This window comes from Mollisia scopiformis (assembly GCF_001500285.1).
Source record: "Mollisia scopiformis unplaced genomic scaffold LY89scaffold_28, whole genome shotgun sequence".
Classification (NCBI taxonomy): domain Eukaryota; kingdom Fungi; phylum Ascomycota; class Leotiomycetes; order Helotiales; family Mollisiaceae; genus Mollisia; species Mollisia scopiformis.
This window is the reverse complement of record NW_017263608.1, coordinates 573,624-592,480: the sequence shown is the minus strand read 5'-3', so window position 1 is coordinate 592,480 and position 18,857 is coordinate 573,624. Positions and strand designations below refer to the sequence as shown.

Below are 18,857 nucleotides of genomic sequence, written 5' to 3'. Positions count from 1 at the left end.
AGCGCTTGCCAGCTTTTCCAATCGGTGCCACATGGAAGCGGTCTCCTGACGACGGGAACACTTGGGTTTCGCGGCAAGATGAAAAGCACTGAATTGATTTCGTCAATTTATGGTGTTGAGAAAGATCCCTTGCCCCGAAACTCGTTTCCCGCCAAAACTGGAATACTTCTCATTCTTTCAGTACAAGCATGGAAAGCAAATCTTAGTAAAATAGAACAATGAGAAATACGGAAAAAATACATCATAAGATGAATAAGTTATGGCCCATCTTGATTGAGGGGGTCCGTTCCCGCGTCTTCAACCTCCTCGTCTCTCAGCGGATTCCAATTAGTTATTCCCATAATATACTGCTCCGCCAAACTCATCTCATGATTCGCATTTCTCATAAAAATCTTGTCTTCTTCTTCATCGCTCAGATTGTCACACTCGGCTCCTGACGGGAACTTGAGCTCTAGCCGGAATAACTCGTTAACAGAATCATGAAAACTTTTCATGATGTCTAGGGCCTCAGCCCAGGTCCCTGACCGCAGGTGCGTGTGGTTAATGCTGAGATTGGAGATCTTTCACGCAAGAGTTGAATGCCGTGTTCAAGCTCAGAGAGGTGGATAGACAGGCCGCTCCAGTCCACGTGGCGTAGGTTGGGGTACGACCGGACGTTGATGATAGAGCCGAGGCTGGCAGCTGGTGGACGTTCGTCATCCCAGAGACCATTGAGCGACAATTTTGAATCTTCCAATGTTGTGGTATTTGTGAAAGCAGCTAGGACTTGGCCCAGAAGTTTGAAATCCTTAGCTGAAAGTGGACCCCAGTGATCCGAGTAGGACTGGCAATCAAGTAGGAAAGCAAAATTCTTAAGATATTTTACAGCTGCTGTGAGATCGAAGAAATCCTGATTTATTGGATGAATGACGAACAGTTCCGCTGGAGGTGATACGTTGAGGAGGTTGTTAGTGAGTAGGGTCCCGGCTTTGTGAATGGCAATTGGTAATTGGACGAGTAGTTCTGTGGGTGGTGAACCTAGATTGTTGTATCTTGCCATTTCCCATGAGTGTGGAAGTAGAAGTACTTGAAACAGTGCTGCTTCAGTCTTCGCTTGTTGACAGACAGATGGGCTTTTTTCAAGGTTGAAATCTCGGGTTTCGATCTCATTCGATAGTGGCATTATACTTATTGCAGTAGAAATAGCCTTGACAAATGTACCGTCTTCTCGCAGTCTTTGCTGGGCAATGAAACGTTCGGTGTACTCCTTGTGAGCTCTTCGAAGCAAGCTACGGAAATGGAGATCTTGCTCGGAGATGTCATTATCAGGGATCCCGTTGAGCAGGCTATCCCACGCATTCAACATAATGGTCATTTGCTGGACTGCTTCCAAGATAGCATCTTCAGTATCCTCAGTACCTTTAGTATATTCAGTACCTTCAGAACTTTCAGTATCTTCAGATCCGTCGAATACTCTATGAGGAGCCTCCCGCTTCGCCAATTCCGTTATCGTGCGTAATTCGTCCAAATAATAGGTTCCGAAAATCGACAAATCATTGGCCATGATTGAATCGTAGAAATGAATAATAACCCGAACATTTCGGATTCCTTTACTAATAGTAGGGTGATGAGCTACTTCGTCGAGATGTACAAGCGAACAATCATTCATCTCCACGCGAAGAAATCGCATGAGCAAATGCGAGCTCATATCACAGAACCTCCAGCACGTGAGTCGTACATTGTTGATTTCTTTTGAATTTATTTCGGACCTACCAAACCTAATGATGCGAGCACCTTTAACATATTCGAATATCCTGACGAGTACCTCATTCGGTATATCTAGGATATTCAACGGACGGAGGAATGGCCGAGATGCGATATTGATACTCGCCCGCAGCGCGTCTCGTCGATCTTCGATGAATATCTTCAAGGCACATTTTGCTTCGAAGTGCACGACCTCTAACGAATCCATTTCCCGACGATGGTGCACCTGTTCTTTTCCCAGCACGGAATTTTCCACGATCTTTGTTTGCATTTGCTTTATGAAAAACTCGCATAGATCATATCCCCCTCAGCGTCCAGTTGTTTCAACTGGTCATATAGCGCATCGAGACCAGATTCGAGCGTAGCTAGCGGCGGGAAGAATCTTGCCAGTTCTTGGGCTAAGTTCGACTCCATGGTTGCGGTTGCGACAAGAACTTTGTTGATGAGGGAGCCAGGTAAGTACCCTATCATTAAAGATAGTCCCAGAGTACCTGGTCAATATTACTAAGCTGGATCTAGCCAGTCACCTGACAGCAGCTATCAGATATCTAGGCGCCTAAATCTTGGTATTTTGGGCTGGCTTCTGTTGTATCTTTAATGCAGGCTTGTATAATTGGTTTTATTTCACCTGGCTGGAGTCAAATAGCGTCGAGATCCAAATTAGTGCAACTTCTGGCACTCGAGTCACGTGAGGAACCCCTACTTTCCCGGCCTCTTCGAAGCCAAAGGATTATCTAAGTATCTATCTCTAAGATCAATCCTCATCTCCTCCGGCAATCTCAATAACTGTACATGATGTTCCACTGGCAATCTATGCCGAGAAAGATAACACCGTTACAAATCGCAGTGTTATCGAATCTATATCAAGCATCCTCCGTGTTCCCTGCAGCCCCCAGCGCCATATCGCCATTCCATAACCCATTATAACCAGCAACCCACCTATACTGCAGTAACGCGGGGTCCAGTCCACCATCCCCACCACCACCTTCTTCATCAAACCTTTTCGACAATGTCTGTCTCAACACCCTCGCAAAAGTACGTTGGTACTCAACATTAACGACTTGGACAAATGTATCAAGTACGCGGAGGTTGATGGTACAGTTCTCGAGGATGAGGTTATCTGCTGCTTGGCCGAGTTTTTGGGCAAGAATGAGGAATATGAAGGATGATTGTAAGAGGTAGGTTCCGAAGAAACGGTAAATGTAGTGAAGGCGGGGATCGAGGGTGAGGATTGAGCCTGCGAGCTGACTAAAATAAGCGATCGCGAAGAAGAGATTGGAATACTGAACTTACTTTGGCGCATGAGATCGCATGTTCCCCTGCTTGCACAAAGTCTGTTGAAGCCTGCCATGACAAGTCCCGGTACATCTCTACAAAGTCCATTGTTCCAAAGAGGAGCACGTGCAGACAGTGCCAGATGTGTCTGCCATAAAGCACTACCTTGGAGGAGGTCGAGGCTGGCATTTCCGCATCGTAATTAAATGGTCTCAGAGGTCTTGTGTCGGCATCATCATTGTCCGTCGGGTTTACCGGATTTTGTATTCTTGCCAAATGATCTTGAAGACTCTTATCCCAGAGGCGAAGATTCTGTTCGATGTTATTTCGGATATCCGTCATGAATGAGCGATGAGATCCGAAGGTTGCATGTTGGCGGAGAAAATGATACTCAAGGATGTCTCCGACCATACTTGAAACAGTCAGCCTTCGTCTTTGTTAGAATCTAGTGATATCACTTACCTTGATAGAGGCAGTAGGACGCCAAAGACGTCAAGGTTTTGCACACTATAGACGATACCTTTTAGGACATTCGACCTTCCAGTCTGATAATATTCTGACAGCAATATGTCCGATTCCCAGACATCATCACGACAGGGCCTTTGCAGCATCTGACATTCAAGGTCTGTCGTCTGAGGACGTAGATTGAACGAAAGTGCTACGTGTCGATCAATCGTGTAGCCAGACCACCAAAGTCTAAAAGATTCATCAATATAGACTTGTGACTCACAGCAATACAAGCCTACCTTCTCCTCTCTTCTTTCGTTTCTTCGTCAAGATGTTCTACTTCAGCATATAAATTGAGCTTTTTTAGCGCATACTTCATGAAGTTCAACCAGTGGGGCAGTTTGATGTGAGTATCATTTTCGCTCGCTCCAATAGCAGCCAGTGTGAAGAACGTGATCGCATCGTCGAAAGATGGAACAATTTCACCAATCATCACTGGCTGAAGCAGCTTAAGCGTCTGCGATAAGAAAGCTCGTCGAATGGTGACAAGCCGACTACTGCCGACTTCATGGAGAATCGAGCTATTGTCTTCTTTCGGCATGTAGCAAGCCACACCTATGACGATTAGTAGGAGTCATTATTGAGTCTAAGAGACTTACACAGTATTGAAAATAAAAGAGCAGGATTTGTTATCCTTGGTGATTGGAGGTCGAGTACATTCCGCCTTCGTAGGATCCTGGCGTGGAATTCTTGATTCGGAGAGCTGAAGAAGTGCTCTAACAGACGAGACGCCTCGATTGGAGAGCATATATGGTCGATGCTACTTACACCTTTAGTTTTCGATTCAGTGCATAACTTGCAATGTGAGAATCTGATCGCAATTCGGAGGCTTACTGTGAATTTTCGAACTCTTTCCAATGGATACCAAATGATGACAGACAGTTCAGAACCGGGTAATAGATCGTCTCCGATGACGATGGAGTTCCCTATATCAAGATCAGTACCGCCAGTCTCCCACGAATACTTGGGCATTTAATACCTGCTCCACCTCAGGTGATTGAACCTTCTCCTTCCGCTTTCTGCCACGTTTATGCTTTTCCCTTCGAGAAGTGCATCGAATCTTCAACCCTACGCACATTAGCCTTCTTAACCAGCAGACGCCTAAGTAAGAATATTCATACTCCTACATCGATCACATTCATGTGTCAAGAAGACGCATCGCAGCTTCAAGGCATGGCACTGATCGCGGGCGGCCAAGTTCCTCTTCTTGGTGCCTGTATCATCCGTCTGTACCATCACCACTTTTCAAAATCAAGGTTGATCGATCATGTTGAAGCTGTGTGAAGAGCTGCATAAGAGGTGAGGTACAGTTTGACTAAGCTGCCGATGATCCGGGGTAGTGACGACCTAGGCCGTTTTGGGCATCGGAAAACCCCCCGACTTGAGATTACCAGCCAAATCAAGGGCAATTGCTGCAAGGTTTAATGTTGAGGCTTAAACATGATAGTTTTCTGACTCGGCGTAAGTTTTCAACTTGAGCTGAACATTTTCACCTCGAAGAGTGTTTTGAGTATGGGGGCGTATCACGTGGTCACTCGCCATTGTTACTACTGTTGCGCCAAAAGTCTCGAACTTTTGTATTTATAGTCATTCTGCTTGCATTAAGCATAAATTCAATTGGTAAATTATCGACTGCAGTTCTGAAATCAACAGTGGGCCCATCCTCAAACATTCTCGAACTTAGAATTTCCCTCAACTTGAACCACGGTCAAATCCTTCTTTGCCATGTCCATTGGTATCTCTGGGAAAACATAGGCTGCGGTTCGTTAGCAAAATTACAACAAAAGATCACGGGAGAATGATTACACTTGAACCTTCTTGCTGGTAGTCCCATCTCGAACATAAGGTGAAGTTCCTCAAGCGAGCGTCCAGCAGTCTCAGGCAATAGAAAGTATGTCCAGACACAGGCGGCAACCATAAGGGATCCATAGATGAAGCCGACTTTGGCACCCAAATCCGCTGCATCTGCATTGAACAGATATGGGAATGTGAAGCTCACAAGCCAGGTGAAGAGCCAATTTGTGCCAGTGGAGAACGACATCAGCTTGCCTCGGTTCTTGCCAGTCGATATCTCGGAGGTCAACACCCAAACAGTTGGTCCCCAGCCTAGGTTGAAGACAACCAAGAAGATGTATACCATAGCGACGATTGCCTGATCCAGAGCGTACGATTTCTCCTTTGTGAGTCCGCACGCTCCCATGATGATAGATGTTGCAGCCATGAGTCCTCCAGAGATCAATATGATTGGGCGTCTTCCGAAGCGTTCGATGGAGTATTGTGAGATCCAGATAGCAGGCATGGCGACGAGGTACAGACCGAGTTGAATGATGAAAGGATTATCAATGCCAATTTGGATGAAGAAAACAATTCCGTAACCGGTGATGAAGTTGATACCCGAGGCTTGCTGGAAAGCTAGAAAGCAGTAATTAGTTGCTGAGACGTCGGCAAGGATCTGAGTCATACCTTGAAGAGCGAAGCCAAGATATGCCTTGCGTCCCTCTGGACCCCATGTGAAAACATCTTTCCAGGACGACTCTCGACCATCATTGTAAGTTTCGATTGTCTGATGTATCATCTCCATCTCCTGCTGGATCTTCTCGGCATCATTACCATGGAGTCTTCGAAGTGATTGTTCAGCTTTCGTTGGTCGGTTCTTCTCAATGAGCCACTAAGAGTTGTTAGACGTTGAATATACCCTGTGAAGAAAGGACACTCACTCGGGGTGATTCAGGTGCAAACAATAGCAGACCGGAAACGAGGATCATTGGGAAGATCAATTGCACAGCCATTGGTATTCTATATGCTCCCGTGTTGGTGTGATCTTTGGTAGAGTTGTCAATGATGACACCAAGAATCAATCCAAGACCGATAACGTATTGATACATAGAGACTAATGCTCCTCGAACTCGGGCTGGTGCACAATCTGCGACGTAGAGTGGAATAAAGCATGAAATGAGGCCAACAGCAAACCCTGATGATGTTGTTAGATATTTGTGAGTTCCAATACTCCCAAAAACAACATACCAAGAACAAGTCGACCAGCAATGAGAAGCCCTTCGTGAGGTGCAGACACTTGGAAAATGACGCCTGCAACCACGCAGACACTCGAGACGTAAAGTCCACCTTTTCGACCGATCTTACTTCCAATATAGTATGATGAGACGGCACCAACGAATTCGCCGGCATTGATAATGCTAGTAACGAGGGATTGCTTTCCTGCAGACAGCATGTATTCGCCTGTGGCGGGGTCCTTGGAACCGTAGTCCATCAAGAACTCGGGCATCGCCAGAATGCCTAAGTAGAGGTCAGCCAAGAAAAAAAAAAGTTGAGTAGAGAATGCAATTCATACCAGAGAAGTATGAGCTATCGTAGCCAAATTGAAAGGCTCCAATACAAATGAAGCAACAAATCAAGATCGCCCTCCATTCGGACTTGAGGTATGAAATGACAGAAGCCATGATGCCGGATTCAAAACGACAATCTTTCTTGAATGTGATGATAAACAGAGCCTGGAAAAGTGAAGATCATCTGTCTGGGAACATAGAGATATATAGATTGCAGCCAGCCCTGCTCCAGTTCCCCACGAGACGACTAGCTCTCCATGTTTGCACGAACACGATAACACGTCCACTTCCCGGCGCTCTGGACACTGGATGAGAACGCCAGAGACTTGTCTGAATATGATTGAAAGACAAATATCAGAATCCGGGGGAGTCAATCAATGGAGAAGCTGGGGTGAGAGGGGAATTCGCTAATGCGTGCTAAGCAGGAAAATAACCAGGGGTTTGGCAATTTGCCGACTTTGGTGGACGAGAAATTAGCCGAATGGACGGTCTAAGTACCGAAGCGATCATCCGGAACAACGACCCCATCTTCGAGACTCGCAGCGACGTTACAGACTTCCGTATTTGCATTGCATCTGACATGCGCCTATCAATAGTTCGTTTCTGTTACAGTTAATTAGCCGTACGACACACCAAATATTTGCCGTACGGCGGTGAACTCTTTCCGACGAGAATGGACAACTGAATCATATCATGTATATCCCACTGTTCTTTCAACGTTTGTTTCTTCAACTCATTCTTCACTTCTAATTTCCAAAATGGCTACCTTCGATGTTGAAATTACCCTACCTACTCAGACAGCCCCAAGCTATGACCAATTGGTCGTTGGTAAGAAGTCGCCATTGACATCTGATCTTGAAGAGTTTCGTGGAATTCCATTTGGATTCGTGCCTGGAAGATGGAGGCATTCAGAACTCCGTGTCTCGTTGCCATCAGATAAATATGATGCAACTCGGAATGGGTGAATATATCCACTCTTTATTTTTGTAACACGGGGGAGACAAGACTGATTTCTCTTGAGCCCCAAATGTCCCCAATCTCCAGAACCAAACAATTCTGAGACATTTCAATCTCACGTGGACTTTCCGAGCGATGTCACTGAATCCGAATTCGAGTGTCTCAATCTTTTCATCATTCGACCGAGTAAGGAGGCATTGTCCAGATTTGGAAAGGAGAACGAAAACCTTCCCGTTCTCATCTGGATCCATGGAGGTGCCTTTGGATTTGGGGCTGGGACAGATCCTATGTGGGGTGAGATCCCACGCTTGACTTTTTGATAGTGATATAATATTAACTTTGTCTAGATCCAAGCAGACTTATACTAGAGTCTCTTGCACTGGGAACTCCTTTCATTGCTGTGAACTTGAACTACAGACTCAATTTGTTTGGATTTGCTGCTTCCTCTGAGTTGCTCGATGATCAAACTGGAGGAGCAAGAAAAGGTTGCAATTTTGGTCTCCGTGATCAACAAATTGGTATTCAATGGATTTCCAAGAATATCGGTTATTTTGGTGGAGACTCCACGAAAATCACACTAAGTGGACAGTCTGCAGGAGCAGCATCGACTCATACCCACACGCTTTCTGCCAAGCAACATCCGGAGGCACCACTATTCAGGAGATCTATCTTTCAGTCAGGCTCTCTGGGCTGCCTTGGACCTTCTCCGCTTAGCCATGCAAACGAAAACTGGGACACCCTGTGTCAGCACTTGGGCTTTGAGAAAGATGATCGGGTCTCTAGGCTTGAAAAGCTTCGGACACTTCCGCCAGAGGAGCTTCTGAGAGCTCAAAAAGAACTTGGATGGATGGCATTTCAGGTTATCATCGATGGTGCTTCATTTACTGCTACCGATGGAGAGTGTGAAGTATTCATCGACCTTGATGGTGGTCGTGGAGCATACGATATCAGCAAGACCTCAGGAGAAGCCATTGAGATACTTATTGGGGACACAGATGTAGAGGTAGGCTGTTGGAATGTGCCTTCAGCGTCTTGTGCTGACAATCGTAAATCTAGGCAAGCATATTTGCCAGCCAAATCTATAAAATCAACAACTTTGAGCAAGCTCAGGCACTATTCAAAGCAGAGTTCCCAACGCCGTCTGCCGCCGAGGACATACTGAATGCGTATGGAATAAGCTGCAAAACACCACTCGATACTGTACACCGTCAACTCTTCCGTTTTGTGGGAGATGTTATGTTTGGCTTACCCCTCTTCAAAGCACGGAATTTCTTCACTACCAAGCAGGAAAAGTCAGAGACTACAGGCGACATTGAAGAGCCAAGATTCTATCATCCAACGCAAGTCCAGTCCTACAAAGTAAAATTCGGTAATCCGTTTCTTGGCCCAAGCCATGATGTTTCACATCACTGCGTCGAACTCATCTACCTATTCGATGCCTTCCACGATGATCTCGTCAAAATCGACCATATCGAACACGCTACTGCAGATCAATTAACGCCACCTTTATCTTCCTCATCTTCAAGCGCATCACTCAACAGGATCGACGATAGTATATCTCCGAATACTGCTCCAGAACCAGCTACTCAGCCGACGACACGCAAGAAGAGACCCAACATTGCTTTGAAGAAAGACATCCAAAGACATTGGATACAGTTCATAACGAAAGAAGAAAGTTCAATCGTTGAAGACGAGATTACAGTCTATAACACAGATCGGGAGATTTATACCGAAAGCTTGTCTGGAGATAATGAGTGGATTGAGGAAGCGAAGCGCTTTGAGATGCTGGCGAGGTATCCGGAGGCGAACAGGAAAGTACTGAAGAGACTTACACAGAAATTGCTTATCTAGCGATGAAGAAAACTCATGAATATAATGAGACGGAAGTAACTGCACATGAGAATTCACCACACTGGAACTGGACTTCGTCGTGCTCTGGGTCTAGTCCTTCAAATTTCATTTCCCTAGTCAGAATCTGTAAAGTGTAATCCCTGATTGAAAGAAATTGGGGCGGGAGATCTCAGAATGCACTGTCAATCATGAAGACTTTTCCACCATTTTCTTCCCACAAACAGTGTCAGAAACGCAATCAAGATCCCCAAAACACTAAATATAATTGTTAACTTGTCTCCCAAGTTCAACCCACCCGCACCCGCACCCCCACTGCTTCCGCCACTCTCTCCCAAGGTTTGCGATCCTGGTGCCGGCAAAGTCAGCGTCGAGTGAAGTGTAACAGGTTGGATTGTGGTAAGAAGTGCTTACATTCGCGTCAGCACTCCGCTCTATATGCTCATCGCTGCAAGGACTAGAATGACCATAATTCCGAGTGGCCACTCACTCATGCTTGTTGCCGATCCCGATGTCGACGTTGAAGTCACAGTACTGACTATAAGCACAGTCGGCGTACTCCCAGGAACAGCTGCTAACGTAGTTGTCCCCGGTCCCAGAGTCTTCGTAACACTCGTTGTTGGGTAATTATTATCCAATGTCGACCCGTTTACCCCACAATATCCGTTATAGAGCGACACCGCAGACGATAAATCAATGGGATTTGTACTGCACTGTGAATAGACACACGTCGTAATGTATGAGGACGCCGAACTCTCGAGATCTGCGCGGCAGAAGCAAGAGTCGAGGTTGTTGCAGCCCAGAAAACCTTGTATACCGATTACCCCATAGTAGCCCAACATGCAATATTGAACACAAGGCCGCACTGAAGAGTAGGCTGGTTGATTGGCGAGGGAAATCGTGCCATCAGCGGCTGCTTTGGGAAGCAGATCGATAACGAGAAGAAGAGGAAGAAGTATGGTAATTGTTACACTTCTAAAGTGGATCATGGTGTAGGCGGGGAACGAAAGGAAGACTAAAAAGAGAGAATTAATCAGGGCAGCGAGAAGTAGATAAGGAAGCTTAGGAGACTTTCTTTTTCTGGCGGCACAGTTGGAGGCTGTGTTTTGTCATAGTCATCTGTTGATTGGGTTGGCTGATGTGGCTTTGAGGCAATTCCTCTTCTAGTATCGATTGGTGTAGCTCTCTCCTGGATCTCTTGGCATCATGGAGAAATACGGCGATTTTGAACTTCGTGGAACGAGGCTCTAGGAATTTACTCACTGAAGATTGTGCGCTAATTTACGTACCTGTCAACAAAATATATATTCCAAGCTTTGAGGTATATTTATTGATTGACTAGATCATACCCTTATACACGAACTCTCCTTGGACCTAGGCGCAAAGGCTTGTCGAAAAATACCAGTACGTACATAACTAATACTGTGCACGCCAAAACTCTTGTGCTTGACCATTACTTATTTCTCCATACTCTTGCACTCCCACGGCCCCATCCGGCTTGTAACCCGGATCATACGGCTCTGGAACAGTATTTTCAACTCTCTCAATATGCTCATGGTCTTTTCTCTCCAATACCTTCAATTCATCCAGTTCAGCCTGCATCTCTCTACCTGTCTTGCACAATGGACTCCCACCTTCCAATCTGAACCACGGAATAAATCCCCACCATTCTTTCCACCGCAACTCAAATGCCAATATCAACGTCAGATTAATGAACAACCCAGCACCGGGCAATGATGTCCAGAAGATCTGTGCATCGCTCCACTGTTCCGCCGTGAACTGAAATAATTCCACCTGAAAAGGTTTAGAAAACGACGCTCGACACCAACACGAATTATACCTCCCCAGTTCCACCAATAAGATAACGACGAGAACAGTACAGGCAATAAAAGCATCCTTGGCAATCGTCCATTGCCACAACAATCGCACCTTTTGCACCGGATCTCGACGATACGAGAACCGGCAGACAAAAAAGCGGAAAATGCTATCAAGAACAAAACTCGAGAGCCAAATTCCCAGAATAGTCATCCAAGATAGAGAGCGGCACCCGACTGCCAGTGGGCGTTGATCCGAGCGGTTTGTCAAAGACAGGAAGACTGCGGGGAGACAAGCGCCGAAGACGACACTGAGGAGGCTGATAACGGTAAGTTGAGTGTGGGAACGGCCATGAAGGTCGGGAGCTAAATGTTTGCAGGGCCTCCATGCGCTGTTGAGACTGATATAACTCGAATAATCGACTTGATCCCTGATAAATCTTGCATCCTCCGAGTCGTAAGCGGGCGCTATTGGTTCAAGAGGACAGTGGGAGAAGAAGCTGTCGAAATATGCTGAGACTCGAGAAGGAAGTCGTTCGAAAAGCCAGAGGAGAAGAACAGGTCGGCGATCCCGAGGTTGCAAAGGACAAACAGCAAGTTGCAGTGGAGGGAAAAGTGGATTTGTGAGCTCCTTTTTGTTGATGACTTCTTTCATGCGTTCATTCATCGTCTCTAGGATATGCGATGCTCCTGAATCTGTAGTGAAAGTGCCAAGTCTAGCACTAAACCAGACTTGCGGGATCGACATGAACATGATGCACATGACGGCGATGGTACCGGCTGTCTCGTTGTACACTCTCGTATTGACCTCGTCAAATTGCTTGATAGTCTGGACAATAGCAGAAGCCAAAGTAGCAACCAGGGCGGCAATCGCTACTGCGGCCGATGATGTCGAGGCAAGACGGGTTGAAGATAATCTGTGACTTGCTCTCATCAAAAGAGCTCGCTCATCTGGATCAAGTCTCTTCCCGATCAGAATATCGGAGAAATGCCCCGATAGATCCTGCCAACTGAGTTCCTCGTAAGTAGCGAAGACCGTCGCAGTAGCTCTCATTCCAAGATTATCGCCCGAAAAGACGTCCGCAGAAGCACGTCTCAACCGACGATGTCTTTCCAGACGAGTCATCAAGCTCCTCAAAATTCCGATAGGATTTCCAAGAGCGTGGAACATGACAACAAAATAATTCCACCATCCCAGAGGAGGGAAAGCCAGATGCGCAATCAATACAATTGTTGGAAGAACTAAGAGCGATAAACGATCAACTGTATCTTTCCATTCCCAAAGAGCGTAGTCGGATCCACAGATAGCAGTACAACCAGAATAGGTGAGGACGCCTGTGTTTGGATCGCCAAAACAGCCACTGTCTGCTCGTTCTTGGACTGTGAAGTTATCGATTTTGATGAGACATGCTGCAAAGTTGGGTGTTTGGGTTGTGAGAAGGGGTCCTGGAGGCGTACATGTGTTGGACGTATTTGAAGCGTCAAATGCAAGAGTGAAGCTTGTGAGCCATAGCCAACATATGACCAGGGTTGACCTCATTTGAGGCAACGTGCCGTGCCCCTCCTCTTCGTCGCAAGGTGTGTTTTTGATGTTTTCGATTGTTCTTTTCAACTTCTTAAAGCTTGCGTAGACGAAGTGTTCGCGTGGTGCTTATTTCGTCTGGTTCAGAGAGTGCAAGTTCGGACGTCAACATCGTTCGCGCGTCGAAGGTATATTTACAGATAAGGGCGGCTGTAATGAAACCTCATAGCAAGCCTAGGTATCACGAGAGTGACATCGACCAGTAACATCGAGGTAGTCGGCAAGCTGAGACACCTCCGACCCCTTGCATCTTTCAGCTTTCAATTTCGTAGCGGCGCAGTCTGTTGCGTATATCATCAAACTTTCAGCCAAAATGAAAGTCTGCCTAACACTTAGAGATTCCTGGAGGCTATGTAGTTGTGATCACTTCTAAAGATGGGAGGTGGAGAGTCAGATGTTCGAGCTTGAACTTGGAACAAAAAGCTTTATGGTTTTGAGATTGCACTGGCAATCGCTACTTTGGGCGTGGTGGCGTATTGTCTCAAGCCACCATATCCGAACTCATCGGCGCAGAGCGCAGCCAATCACAGGCGTCAATGTCTCCAAAAACCATACTCGTTTTTGAAAACATTATTCTTGGGAGGCTTGCTCCTCATGTTAAGGAGAGCCTAGGTTCTTGCGCAATCTTGATCGCACTACCAAGTCTCGTAAATGGTCGTGAACCAGGGATGATTCAAAATCTCACCTAGGGAGGCCCGATCTCCTGGCACCCACTTGAAAATACTCTCCAAAAGATCTTTCAGTTGTACCGCTTCCTCTTCAGGGACCTTCTTGAAGCTAGCTTCTAACATCGCCTCAGCTTCCCTCGGGATGTCATTTTCATCGTCCTCCAAGCCAATATCAGCTATGAGGTCGTCTATCGGACACTCAACAGCTTTCTGAATGCCACCACTCCAGTCTTTATTGGGCTTGCCATCATCGTCGAAGAAGTCCGCACGCTTGTACCAAGCAGCCCACCATGGATCGGGCAATCTCCCAAATGTCTGGATCATCTGACGCAGAATCTCGTCTTGGCCTCCGGACCAACTGGCAAATAGTTGCTGGCCAGCTCTGAGTTCAAAAATGATGCATCCTAATGCCCATATCTCTGAGTATTTGTTCACTTTTGAGTCGAAGATGACCTCTGGTGCGCAGTATGAAAATGGTATGCCGACCTCTTCCGCTGGCGGTGGGGTATCAGATGGAAAGCTTTGGCCGAAATCTAGCAGTAGTATATCTTCAGTCAGAAACTGTGGGTCAATGAGGCCAGCCGACTCGACCAGATATCTCGGAGCGGACTGTCCAGGTTCGGAGCCGGTAATGGTGAGGATGGGATCCTTCTGAGGGACACCAAAACGCTGGTAGATTTCGTCTTCAGACCACTCGTTGGTGGAAGTAAGCTTAAAAAGCAGATTTGAAGCATTAATATTTAGATAACGTCATTAGCGATACTTTTCACTCTGTCTTATACAGGAGTAACTCGCCGCCATGGCACAACTGTTGTGAGTGGACAAAATCCAGCGCTTCTGCGGCTTGTTTCGCAAGCTTTGCCGTTAAATCTGCTCTCAATCTCTGACTACCCGCTCCTTTTCCAGGAAAGTCATTCAGCGTAGTCACACTTGGCCCTGCCACGTCAGATACGAGACACCTATGTGTCCTATTTGGTCCATCGATGGTGAAATGATCGAACAATGATGCAACGTGTTGCCTTCCTGGATGTGGAGTCGGAATAGCTTGAAGTCTTTGAAGGATTGCAAGCTCTGAACAGTTTGAAGATGCGTCGGCTCGAACAATTTTCAGGGCTACATGTCGATGCTCTCGTTGATCTAAAGCTAGCCATACTGTGGAGAAGCCACCGAAGCCTAGTTTGTGGATAATCTTGTATCGATCGTGAAAGATGTCTCCGAGGCGAACTGGATAGAAGCCTCCAGGAACATAGCTTTCAACGTCTTCCACGTTGTCGAATCTGGAACGATGGTACTGTGGCGAAAAGGTAGACATTTTCTTTATGAAGAAGAGGGTAAAGATGGCGGAGTGGGCTTATTGCAGCGTTTCAAAAGAAGATTTGAAGCGGGGTTCATATCAAGTTATAGCAGCACGGAGATATGGGGAGAACAAACGTTGTGATAAGACACAAAACCTAAACACAAGTGCAGTCTACCCAATTTCATGGTAAAAAAAAGCGTCTTTCGGTTAAGACTCGGTAAATGCTCCAATCGGCCTACCTCGGTATCTACTTGAAGCGTGTTCACTCTTGTCTAGGCCTTTAAAAGAGGAACATCAAAACAGAAATTTGAGACAGAATATTCATCTGTATTATGAATTGTATTGAATAAAAGAGTGCTGAGTGTATTTTGCTAATCAGAAATCCTGTTACACTGAGTTGTGACCACCATCGACTGCAGGCACTTACTGATTTCACCCGTAGATGGTTGTCTTAACGTGTCAAGGCTACAAGGTCCAAGATCACTTATCATATAACGAAATCCAATGCATGGAAAGAATTTCTACTTCTACTATGTTCCTCAAAATAGTAGGTTACTGAATATTGTTACCTCGAGAGATGCCAAGTACATGAACGACTCTACCTAGGAATTTGGTGCCCCGAAGAAATCCGTGATTTTTCTCTTCTTAGTCCTAGGTACCTCTACCAATTTTTCCTTATCTCGCTTCTTGTCCTCCTTAATCTCCTCCGCCGACTCCTCTGCTTTCTCATTTTCCTCCTCGAATGCCTCCGGTACAATGTCCTCACCCTCGTTCAAGACCGCTTCCTCCTCGAGAATAGCATCCTCATCGCCCTCACCAAGGACGTCTTCCACGAGAGGCTTCTTGTAGGCTGGATCCATGCTCGGCTCAACATCTTTCCGCACAAACGCTTCATGCTTCGTCTTGAAGTGTGCTTTCAGAGTCGCAACGCTGGCTGCTCTGTATCTGGTCGTAGATGCACATTGAAAACAAGCAAAAGGCTTTGGCCCGTACTCTGCCTGCAGGCTCATTTTCTTCCCTTTCTTACCCATGTTGTCATCTCGGAGCTTAAGGTTCATGTGTTTGAAGGTCGAGCCAAGATCATCCGTCCAGGTAATCTTTCCGCTTTTCTGGTTCCCCTTCCCATTTTCTTCATCGACGAACGAACGCTGAGACAAGTTACTATAGCAGGTCTTGTGATAGATCTGCCAAGCTTTCTCTACTCCCGAATTGGTTCGAGCTTCTGCTGAATTCCCATCCAGAACCCTTTGGATTCAGTCTAGACGTGGTGTGTGCAGTATCCCATCCTCCCACCATGTAGACCCACTAACTATTCCTTCAACCGACTGAAGTCCATAGTTGCTTCTAATTCTTACTGTCCGAGCTTTACAGAATGCATCGGACATTGCCATCCACTCATGTTGATTTCGAAGTGTCCCGAATGCCATCAGCGCGGAAGGGAGCGCTTGTGGATGGGAATCATTCAGGTTGTCGGGCCCACGCAACAGCATAGGTGTAGAGTTCCGTGCCAAGATCGGGGAATCGTCCATGATAGATTTCTTAGGATAATTGACGATCATAAGACGAGCATAGATGTAGACCGTTGGATCGAGGTAGGGGATTTCAGGAATCGAGGGGACGTAGGGAGCTCGTGTGGAGTTTGCCATCTTGATAGGACCGAGACTGATATGGGGGTTGACAGCATTGAAGATGAGGATTGTGAATGGTGCCATGACTGCGTAGGCTCGATGAGCTGTGATCATTGTTCTCCCGGGCCAATAGCCTTCTGGGTTGTGTGATAGAGATATCAACACAGTCCATCGTGTAGCATCATCCTTGCTGTCGACATGTAGCGCTCCAGCTTCGCCTAAAGTGAGCTCTAATGAAATCTCATCCCCATCAGAGAAGTTCAACTGTGCAGTTGCTGTTGTAAAGATTAGTAAATCTCTGGGAATGTAACCCGTGTCTAAATGTGCTTACTGAAGTATGGGTTGTCTTCTGATCCAATGGTCATTGGGACATCTGTGGCAGCTCGATCAGTCACCATCTTCAGAAGATCCTTTGGGGCTATCCTTGAAATTAGATTCGAGACCTCCGCGATTTCTTCTTGATGCTTAAGCCTATCAGCGTTACACTCCGCTGGGCCACAGCTTGTTGCGTCTGGGTGGACAGTGTGTCCTAGTACGTATGATCTCCGCACTTTATGCTTATCCTTGGTGAAGTCGCGGCCTGCTAGGATCCCTTCAAATGCGCTGTGGTTTTTGAATTTTCCCACCCCACGCTTGAGAATCTTCTTTCTCAGATCGACCATATTCTGACCGGCAGTGGGGAGTTCGAAGACGGCTTTCTCATCTAGAAATGTTCCGTTCCATGTTTCTGAGCCCTCCTCACCAACATATATTGCCTCCTTGCTAATTAAGCGATGATACCATATCCGCTTCTCTTCTTCGGAGGTCAATTCGCCTGCTTGAAGTAGAAGATTCGGGACCTCTGAGTTCCTAGCAATTGCCAAGGCTTTGTTTATGGGGCCTGTCTCGGTAGGATAATTAGGCCGGACTACGATGCCTTTTCCAGGGAGCACAGCTGGCTTCTTGTAGTTGAATTCGATAGGGAACTCGGTGGGAGGCATTGCTGCGGCTCGTGTTGCAGGAGAATTCAAGTATCTCGTTGCGTCGGCTCAAAAGTTTGCGCTTTAGAGGTGTTGAATAGTTGTAGTTCGAGATTTGACTGATTCAGTAAGATGAGAGTTCGAATGATGTGCCGTAGAAGAGCTCAAGAGCTTGTGTGACGGCTAAGATCAGTGGATACAGTTACATAGTAGAAGAGACCTTTTCTCCTTCTCTCGCGCTGTGGCAATCGCGGAGACCTATGCAAATTTGGGGATCGCGAAGTGGGGGAGTTGGAAGATCAGAATATGGGAAAACGAAAAGATTGTGTTTTAGGAAACTCGAAGTATTGTGATCGAGAGATTCGAAGGAATTTCTTGCAAGACAGTGTTGTAGCAGAGTTCGAAATGTTAGTTAACAAAATCGAATGGTGCTGCCCTGGCGAAAAAGAAATCACCTTTTGATCCTTCCCCATGCTCTGTAACGTTGGCCGGGAACACTACCTATCCTAGTGGATCGTCCTCCTAATGCTAATCAAAGGCACGACTATGCTAGGCCAAGCCCGAGTAGCGTCTCCTCGGTAGCGGTTACGCTGTTGTCGGACTCTGAAGCGGATGTCTCTATTCCCTTACAACATGCCGTTGCTCCAGATCAGTTGTCTCTGTAGCCGCATCCCACCCTTTCCGCAGCGTTCAAGGTAGATCAGATAAATCATACAGCATGATGTATCATATAGACATTGCTAAGTCTTAGAGAATTAATGTTCGACTAGCCAAGCCAGAAGTGAAGTCATTTCAAATCCAGGTTGCGAACAAATTTGACTATCTAGAGAAGCACCTCTTATACAATTGCAGCGGCAACTACAAGTTGCAATCTCATTTGATCTTGTTACCACAGGTCACTGCTCTAATATATAGCTTCCTGTTGTTCTGATATAACTTGCTTACCTTCTGCTGAGACAATCAACCTAGCCCATGAGACGCTTTACACAACCGCAATATGATCATAAGCGTCTGTCAAACATCAAACACAAGCTGCTGGCAGACATTTGAGGCAGATGACTATTAAAAAAAGCCTATCAAGTACAAGCTTGATACCAGCCCCCGTGCCTAATAGTAGCGCAAACGCTGAATTACACCTATCAGCCAGGTGATACTGTTCCCTCCGAACACAAAACTCAGTGAGGGTCACGTAGAACCCTCTTCAGCATTTTCCATTGCCCATCCACTCATGTTTG

The 18,857-nt window shown here is 46.3% G+C and overlaps 7 protein-coding genes across 7 annotated transcripts; 1 reads left to right on the top strand and 6 right to left on the bottom strand.

The window, feature by feature from the left end:
* Window positions 1–88: 88 nt before the first annotated feature.
* Window positions 89–1,086, bottom strand: LY89DRAFT_690163 (uncharacterized protein). Its single transcript, XM_018216043.1, has one exon. The coding sequence runs from the start codon at window positions 1,037–1,039 to the stop codon at window positions 500–502; it is 540 nt and encodes a 179-aa protein (XP_018064104.1). The 5' UTR covers window positions 1,040–1,086; the 3' UTR covers window positions 89–499.
* A 1,520-nt stretch (window positions 1,087–2,606) lies between these two features.
* Window positions 2,607–4,066, bottom strand: LY89DRAFT_701238 (uncharacterized protein; the record flags this gene model as incomplete). Its single annotated transcript, XM_018217182.1, has 4 exons — window positions 2,607–2,987; window positions 3,037–3,430; window positions 3,481–3,714; window positions 3,765–4,066. The coding sequence occupies 4 exons, from the start codon at window positions 4,064–4,066 to the stop codon at window positions 2,607–2,609; spliced, it is 1,311 nt and encodes a 436-aa protein (XP_018064103.1).
* A 1,091-nt stretch (window positions 4,067–5,157) lies between these two features.
* LY89DRAFT_627997 (sugar transporter) lies at window positions 5,158–7,235 on the bottom strand. The gene is made up of 6 exons (XM_018211165.1): window positions 6,875–7,235; window positions 6,550–6,819; window positions 6,243–6,496; window positions 5,989–6,193; window positions 5,332–5,937; window positions 5,158–5,281 (listed from the first exon to the last, which is right to left on the bottom strand). The coding sequence occupies exons 1-6, from the start codon at window positions 6,981–6,983 to the stop codon at window positions 5,190–5,192; spliced, it is 1,536 nt and encodes a 511-aa protein (XP_018064102.1). The 5' UTR covers window positions 6,984–7,235; the 3' UTR covers window positions 5,158–5,189.
* A 172-nt stretch (window positions 7,236–7,407) lies between these two features.
* On the top strand, window positions 7,408–9,819 carry LY89DRAFT_724149 (putative carboxylesterase). Its single transcript, XM_018218875.1, has 4 exons — window positions 7,408–7,830; window positions 7,891–8,120; window positions 8,174–8,829; window positions 8,883–9,819. Exons 1-4 carry the CDS (start codon window positions 7,628–7,630, stop codon window positions 9,675–9,677), a joined length of 1,884 nt encoding a protein of 627 aa, XP_018064101.1. The 5' UTR covers window positions 7,408–7,627; the 3' UTR covers window positions 9,678–9,819.
* A 1,271-nt stretch (window positions 9,820–11,090) lies between these two features.
* Window positions 11,091–13,028, bottom strand: LY89DRAFT_740817 (uncharacterized protein; the record flags this gene model as incomplete). Its single annotated transcript, XM_018220640.1, has 1 exon — window positions 11,091–13,028. One exon carries the CDS (start codon window positions 13,026–13,028, stop codon window positions 11,091–11,093), a length of 1,938 nt encoding a protein of 645 aa, XP_018064100.1.
* A 677-nt stretch (window positions 13,029–13,705) lies between these two features.
* On the bottom strand, window positions 13,706–15,050 carry LY89DRAFT_761465 (kinase-like protein; the record flags this gene model as incomplete). The annotated part of the gene is made up of 2 exons (XM_018221549.1): window positions 13,706–14,449; window positions 14,562–15,050. The coding sequence occupies 2 exons, from the start codon at window positions 15,048–15,050 to the stop codon at window positions 13,706–13,708; spliced, it is 1,233 nt and encodes a 410-aa protein (XP_018064099.1).
* A 587-nt stretch (window positions 15,051–15,637) lies between these two features.
* Window positions 15,638–17,643, bottom strand: LY89DRAFT_740815 (uncharacterized protein; the record flags this gene model as incomplete). Its single annotated transcript, XM_018220639.1, has 3 exons — window positions 15,638–16,183; window positions 16,391–16,938; window positions 16,995–17,643. 3 exons carry the CDS (start codon window positions 17,641–17,643, stop codon window positions 15,638–15,640), a joined length of 1,743 nt encoding a protein of 580 aa, XP_018064098.1.
* Window positions 17,644–18,857: the final 1,214 nt, after the last annotated feature.

Excerpts from the sequence above, each read along its gene's own strand:
- LY89DRAFT_690163 (XM_018216043.1), bottom strand. The coding sequence starts at position 1,039 with ATGGCAAGATACAACAATCTAGGTTCACCACCCACAGAACTACTCGTC.
- LY89DRAFT_627997 (XM_018211165.1), bottom strand. The coding sequence starts at position 6,983 with ATGGCTTCTGTCATTTCATACCTCAAGTCCGAATGGAGGGCGATCTTG. Across the intron at positions 5,938-5,988 it reads TCTTGGCTTCGCTCTTCAAG|CTTTCCAGCAAGCCTCGGGT; the intron begins GTATGACTCAGA and ends ACTGCTTTCTAG. Across the intron at positions 5,282-5,331 it reads ACCAGCAAGAAGGTTCAAGT|CCTATGTTTTCCCAGAGATA; the intron begins GTAATCATTCTC and ends AACGAACCGCAG.
- LY89DRAFT_724149 (XM_018218875.1), top strand. The coding sequence starts at position 7,628 with ATGGCTACCTTCGATGTTGAAATTACCCTACCTACTCAGACAGCCCCA. Across the intron at positions 8,121-8,173 it reads TGGGACAGATCCTATGTGGG|ATCCAAGCAGACTTATACTA; the intron begins GTGAGATCCCAC and ends AACTTTGTCTAG. Across the intron at positions 8,830-8,882 it reads TTGGGGACACAGATGTAGAG|GCAAGCATATTTGCCAGCCA; the intron begins GTAGGCTGTTGG and ends TCGTAAATCTAG.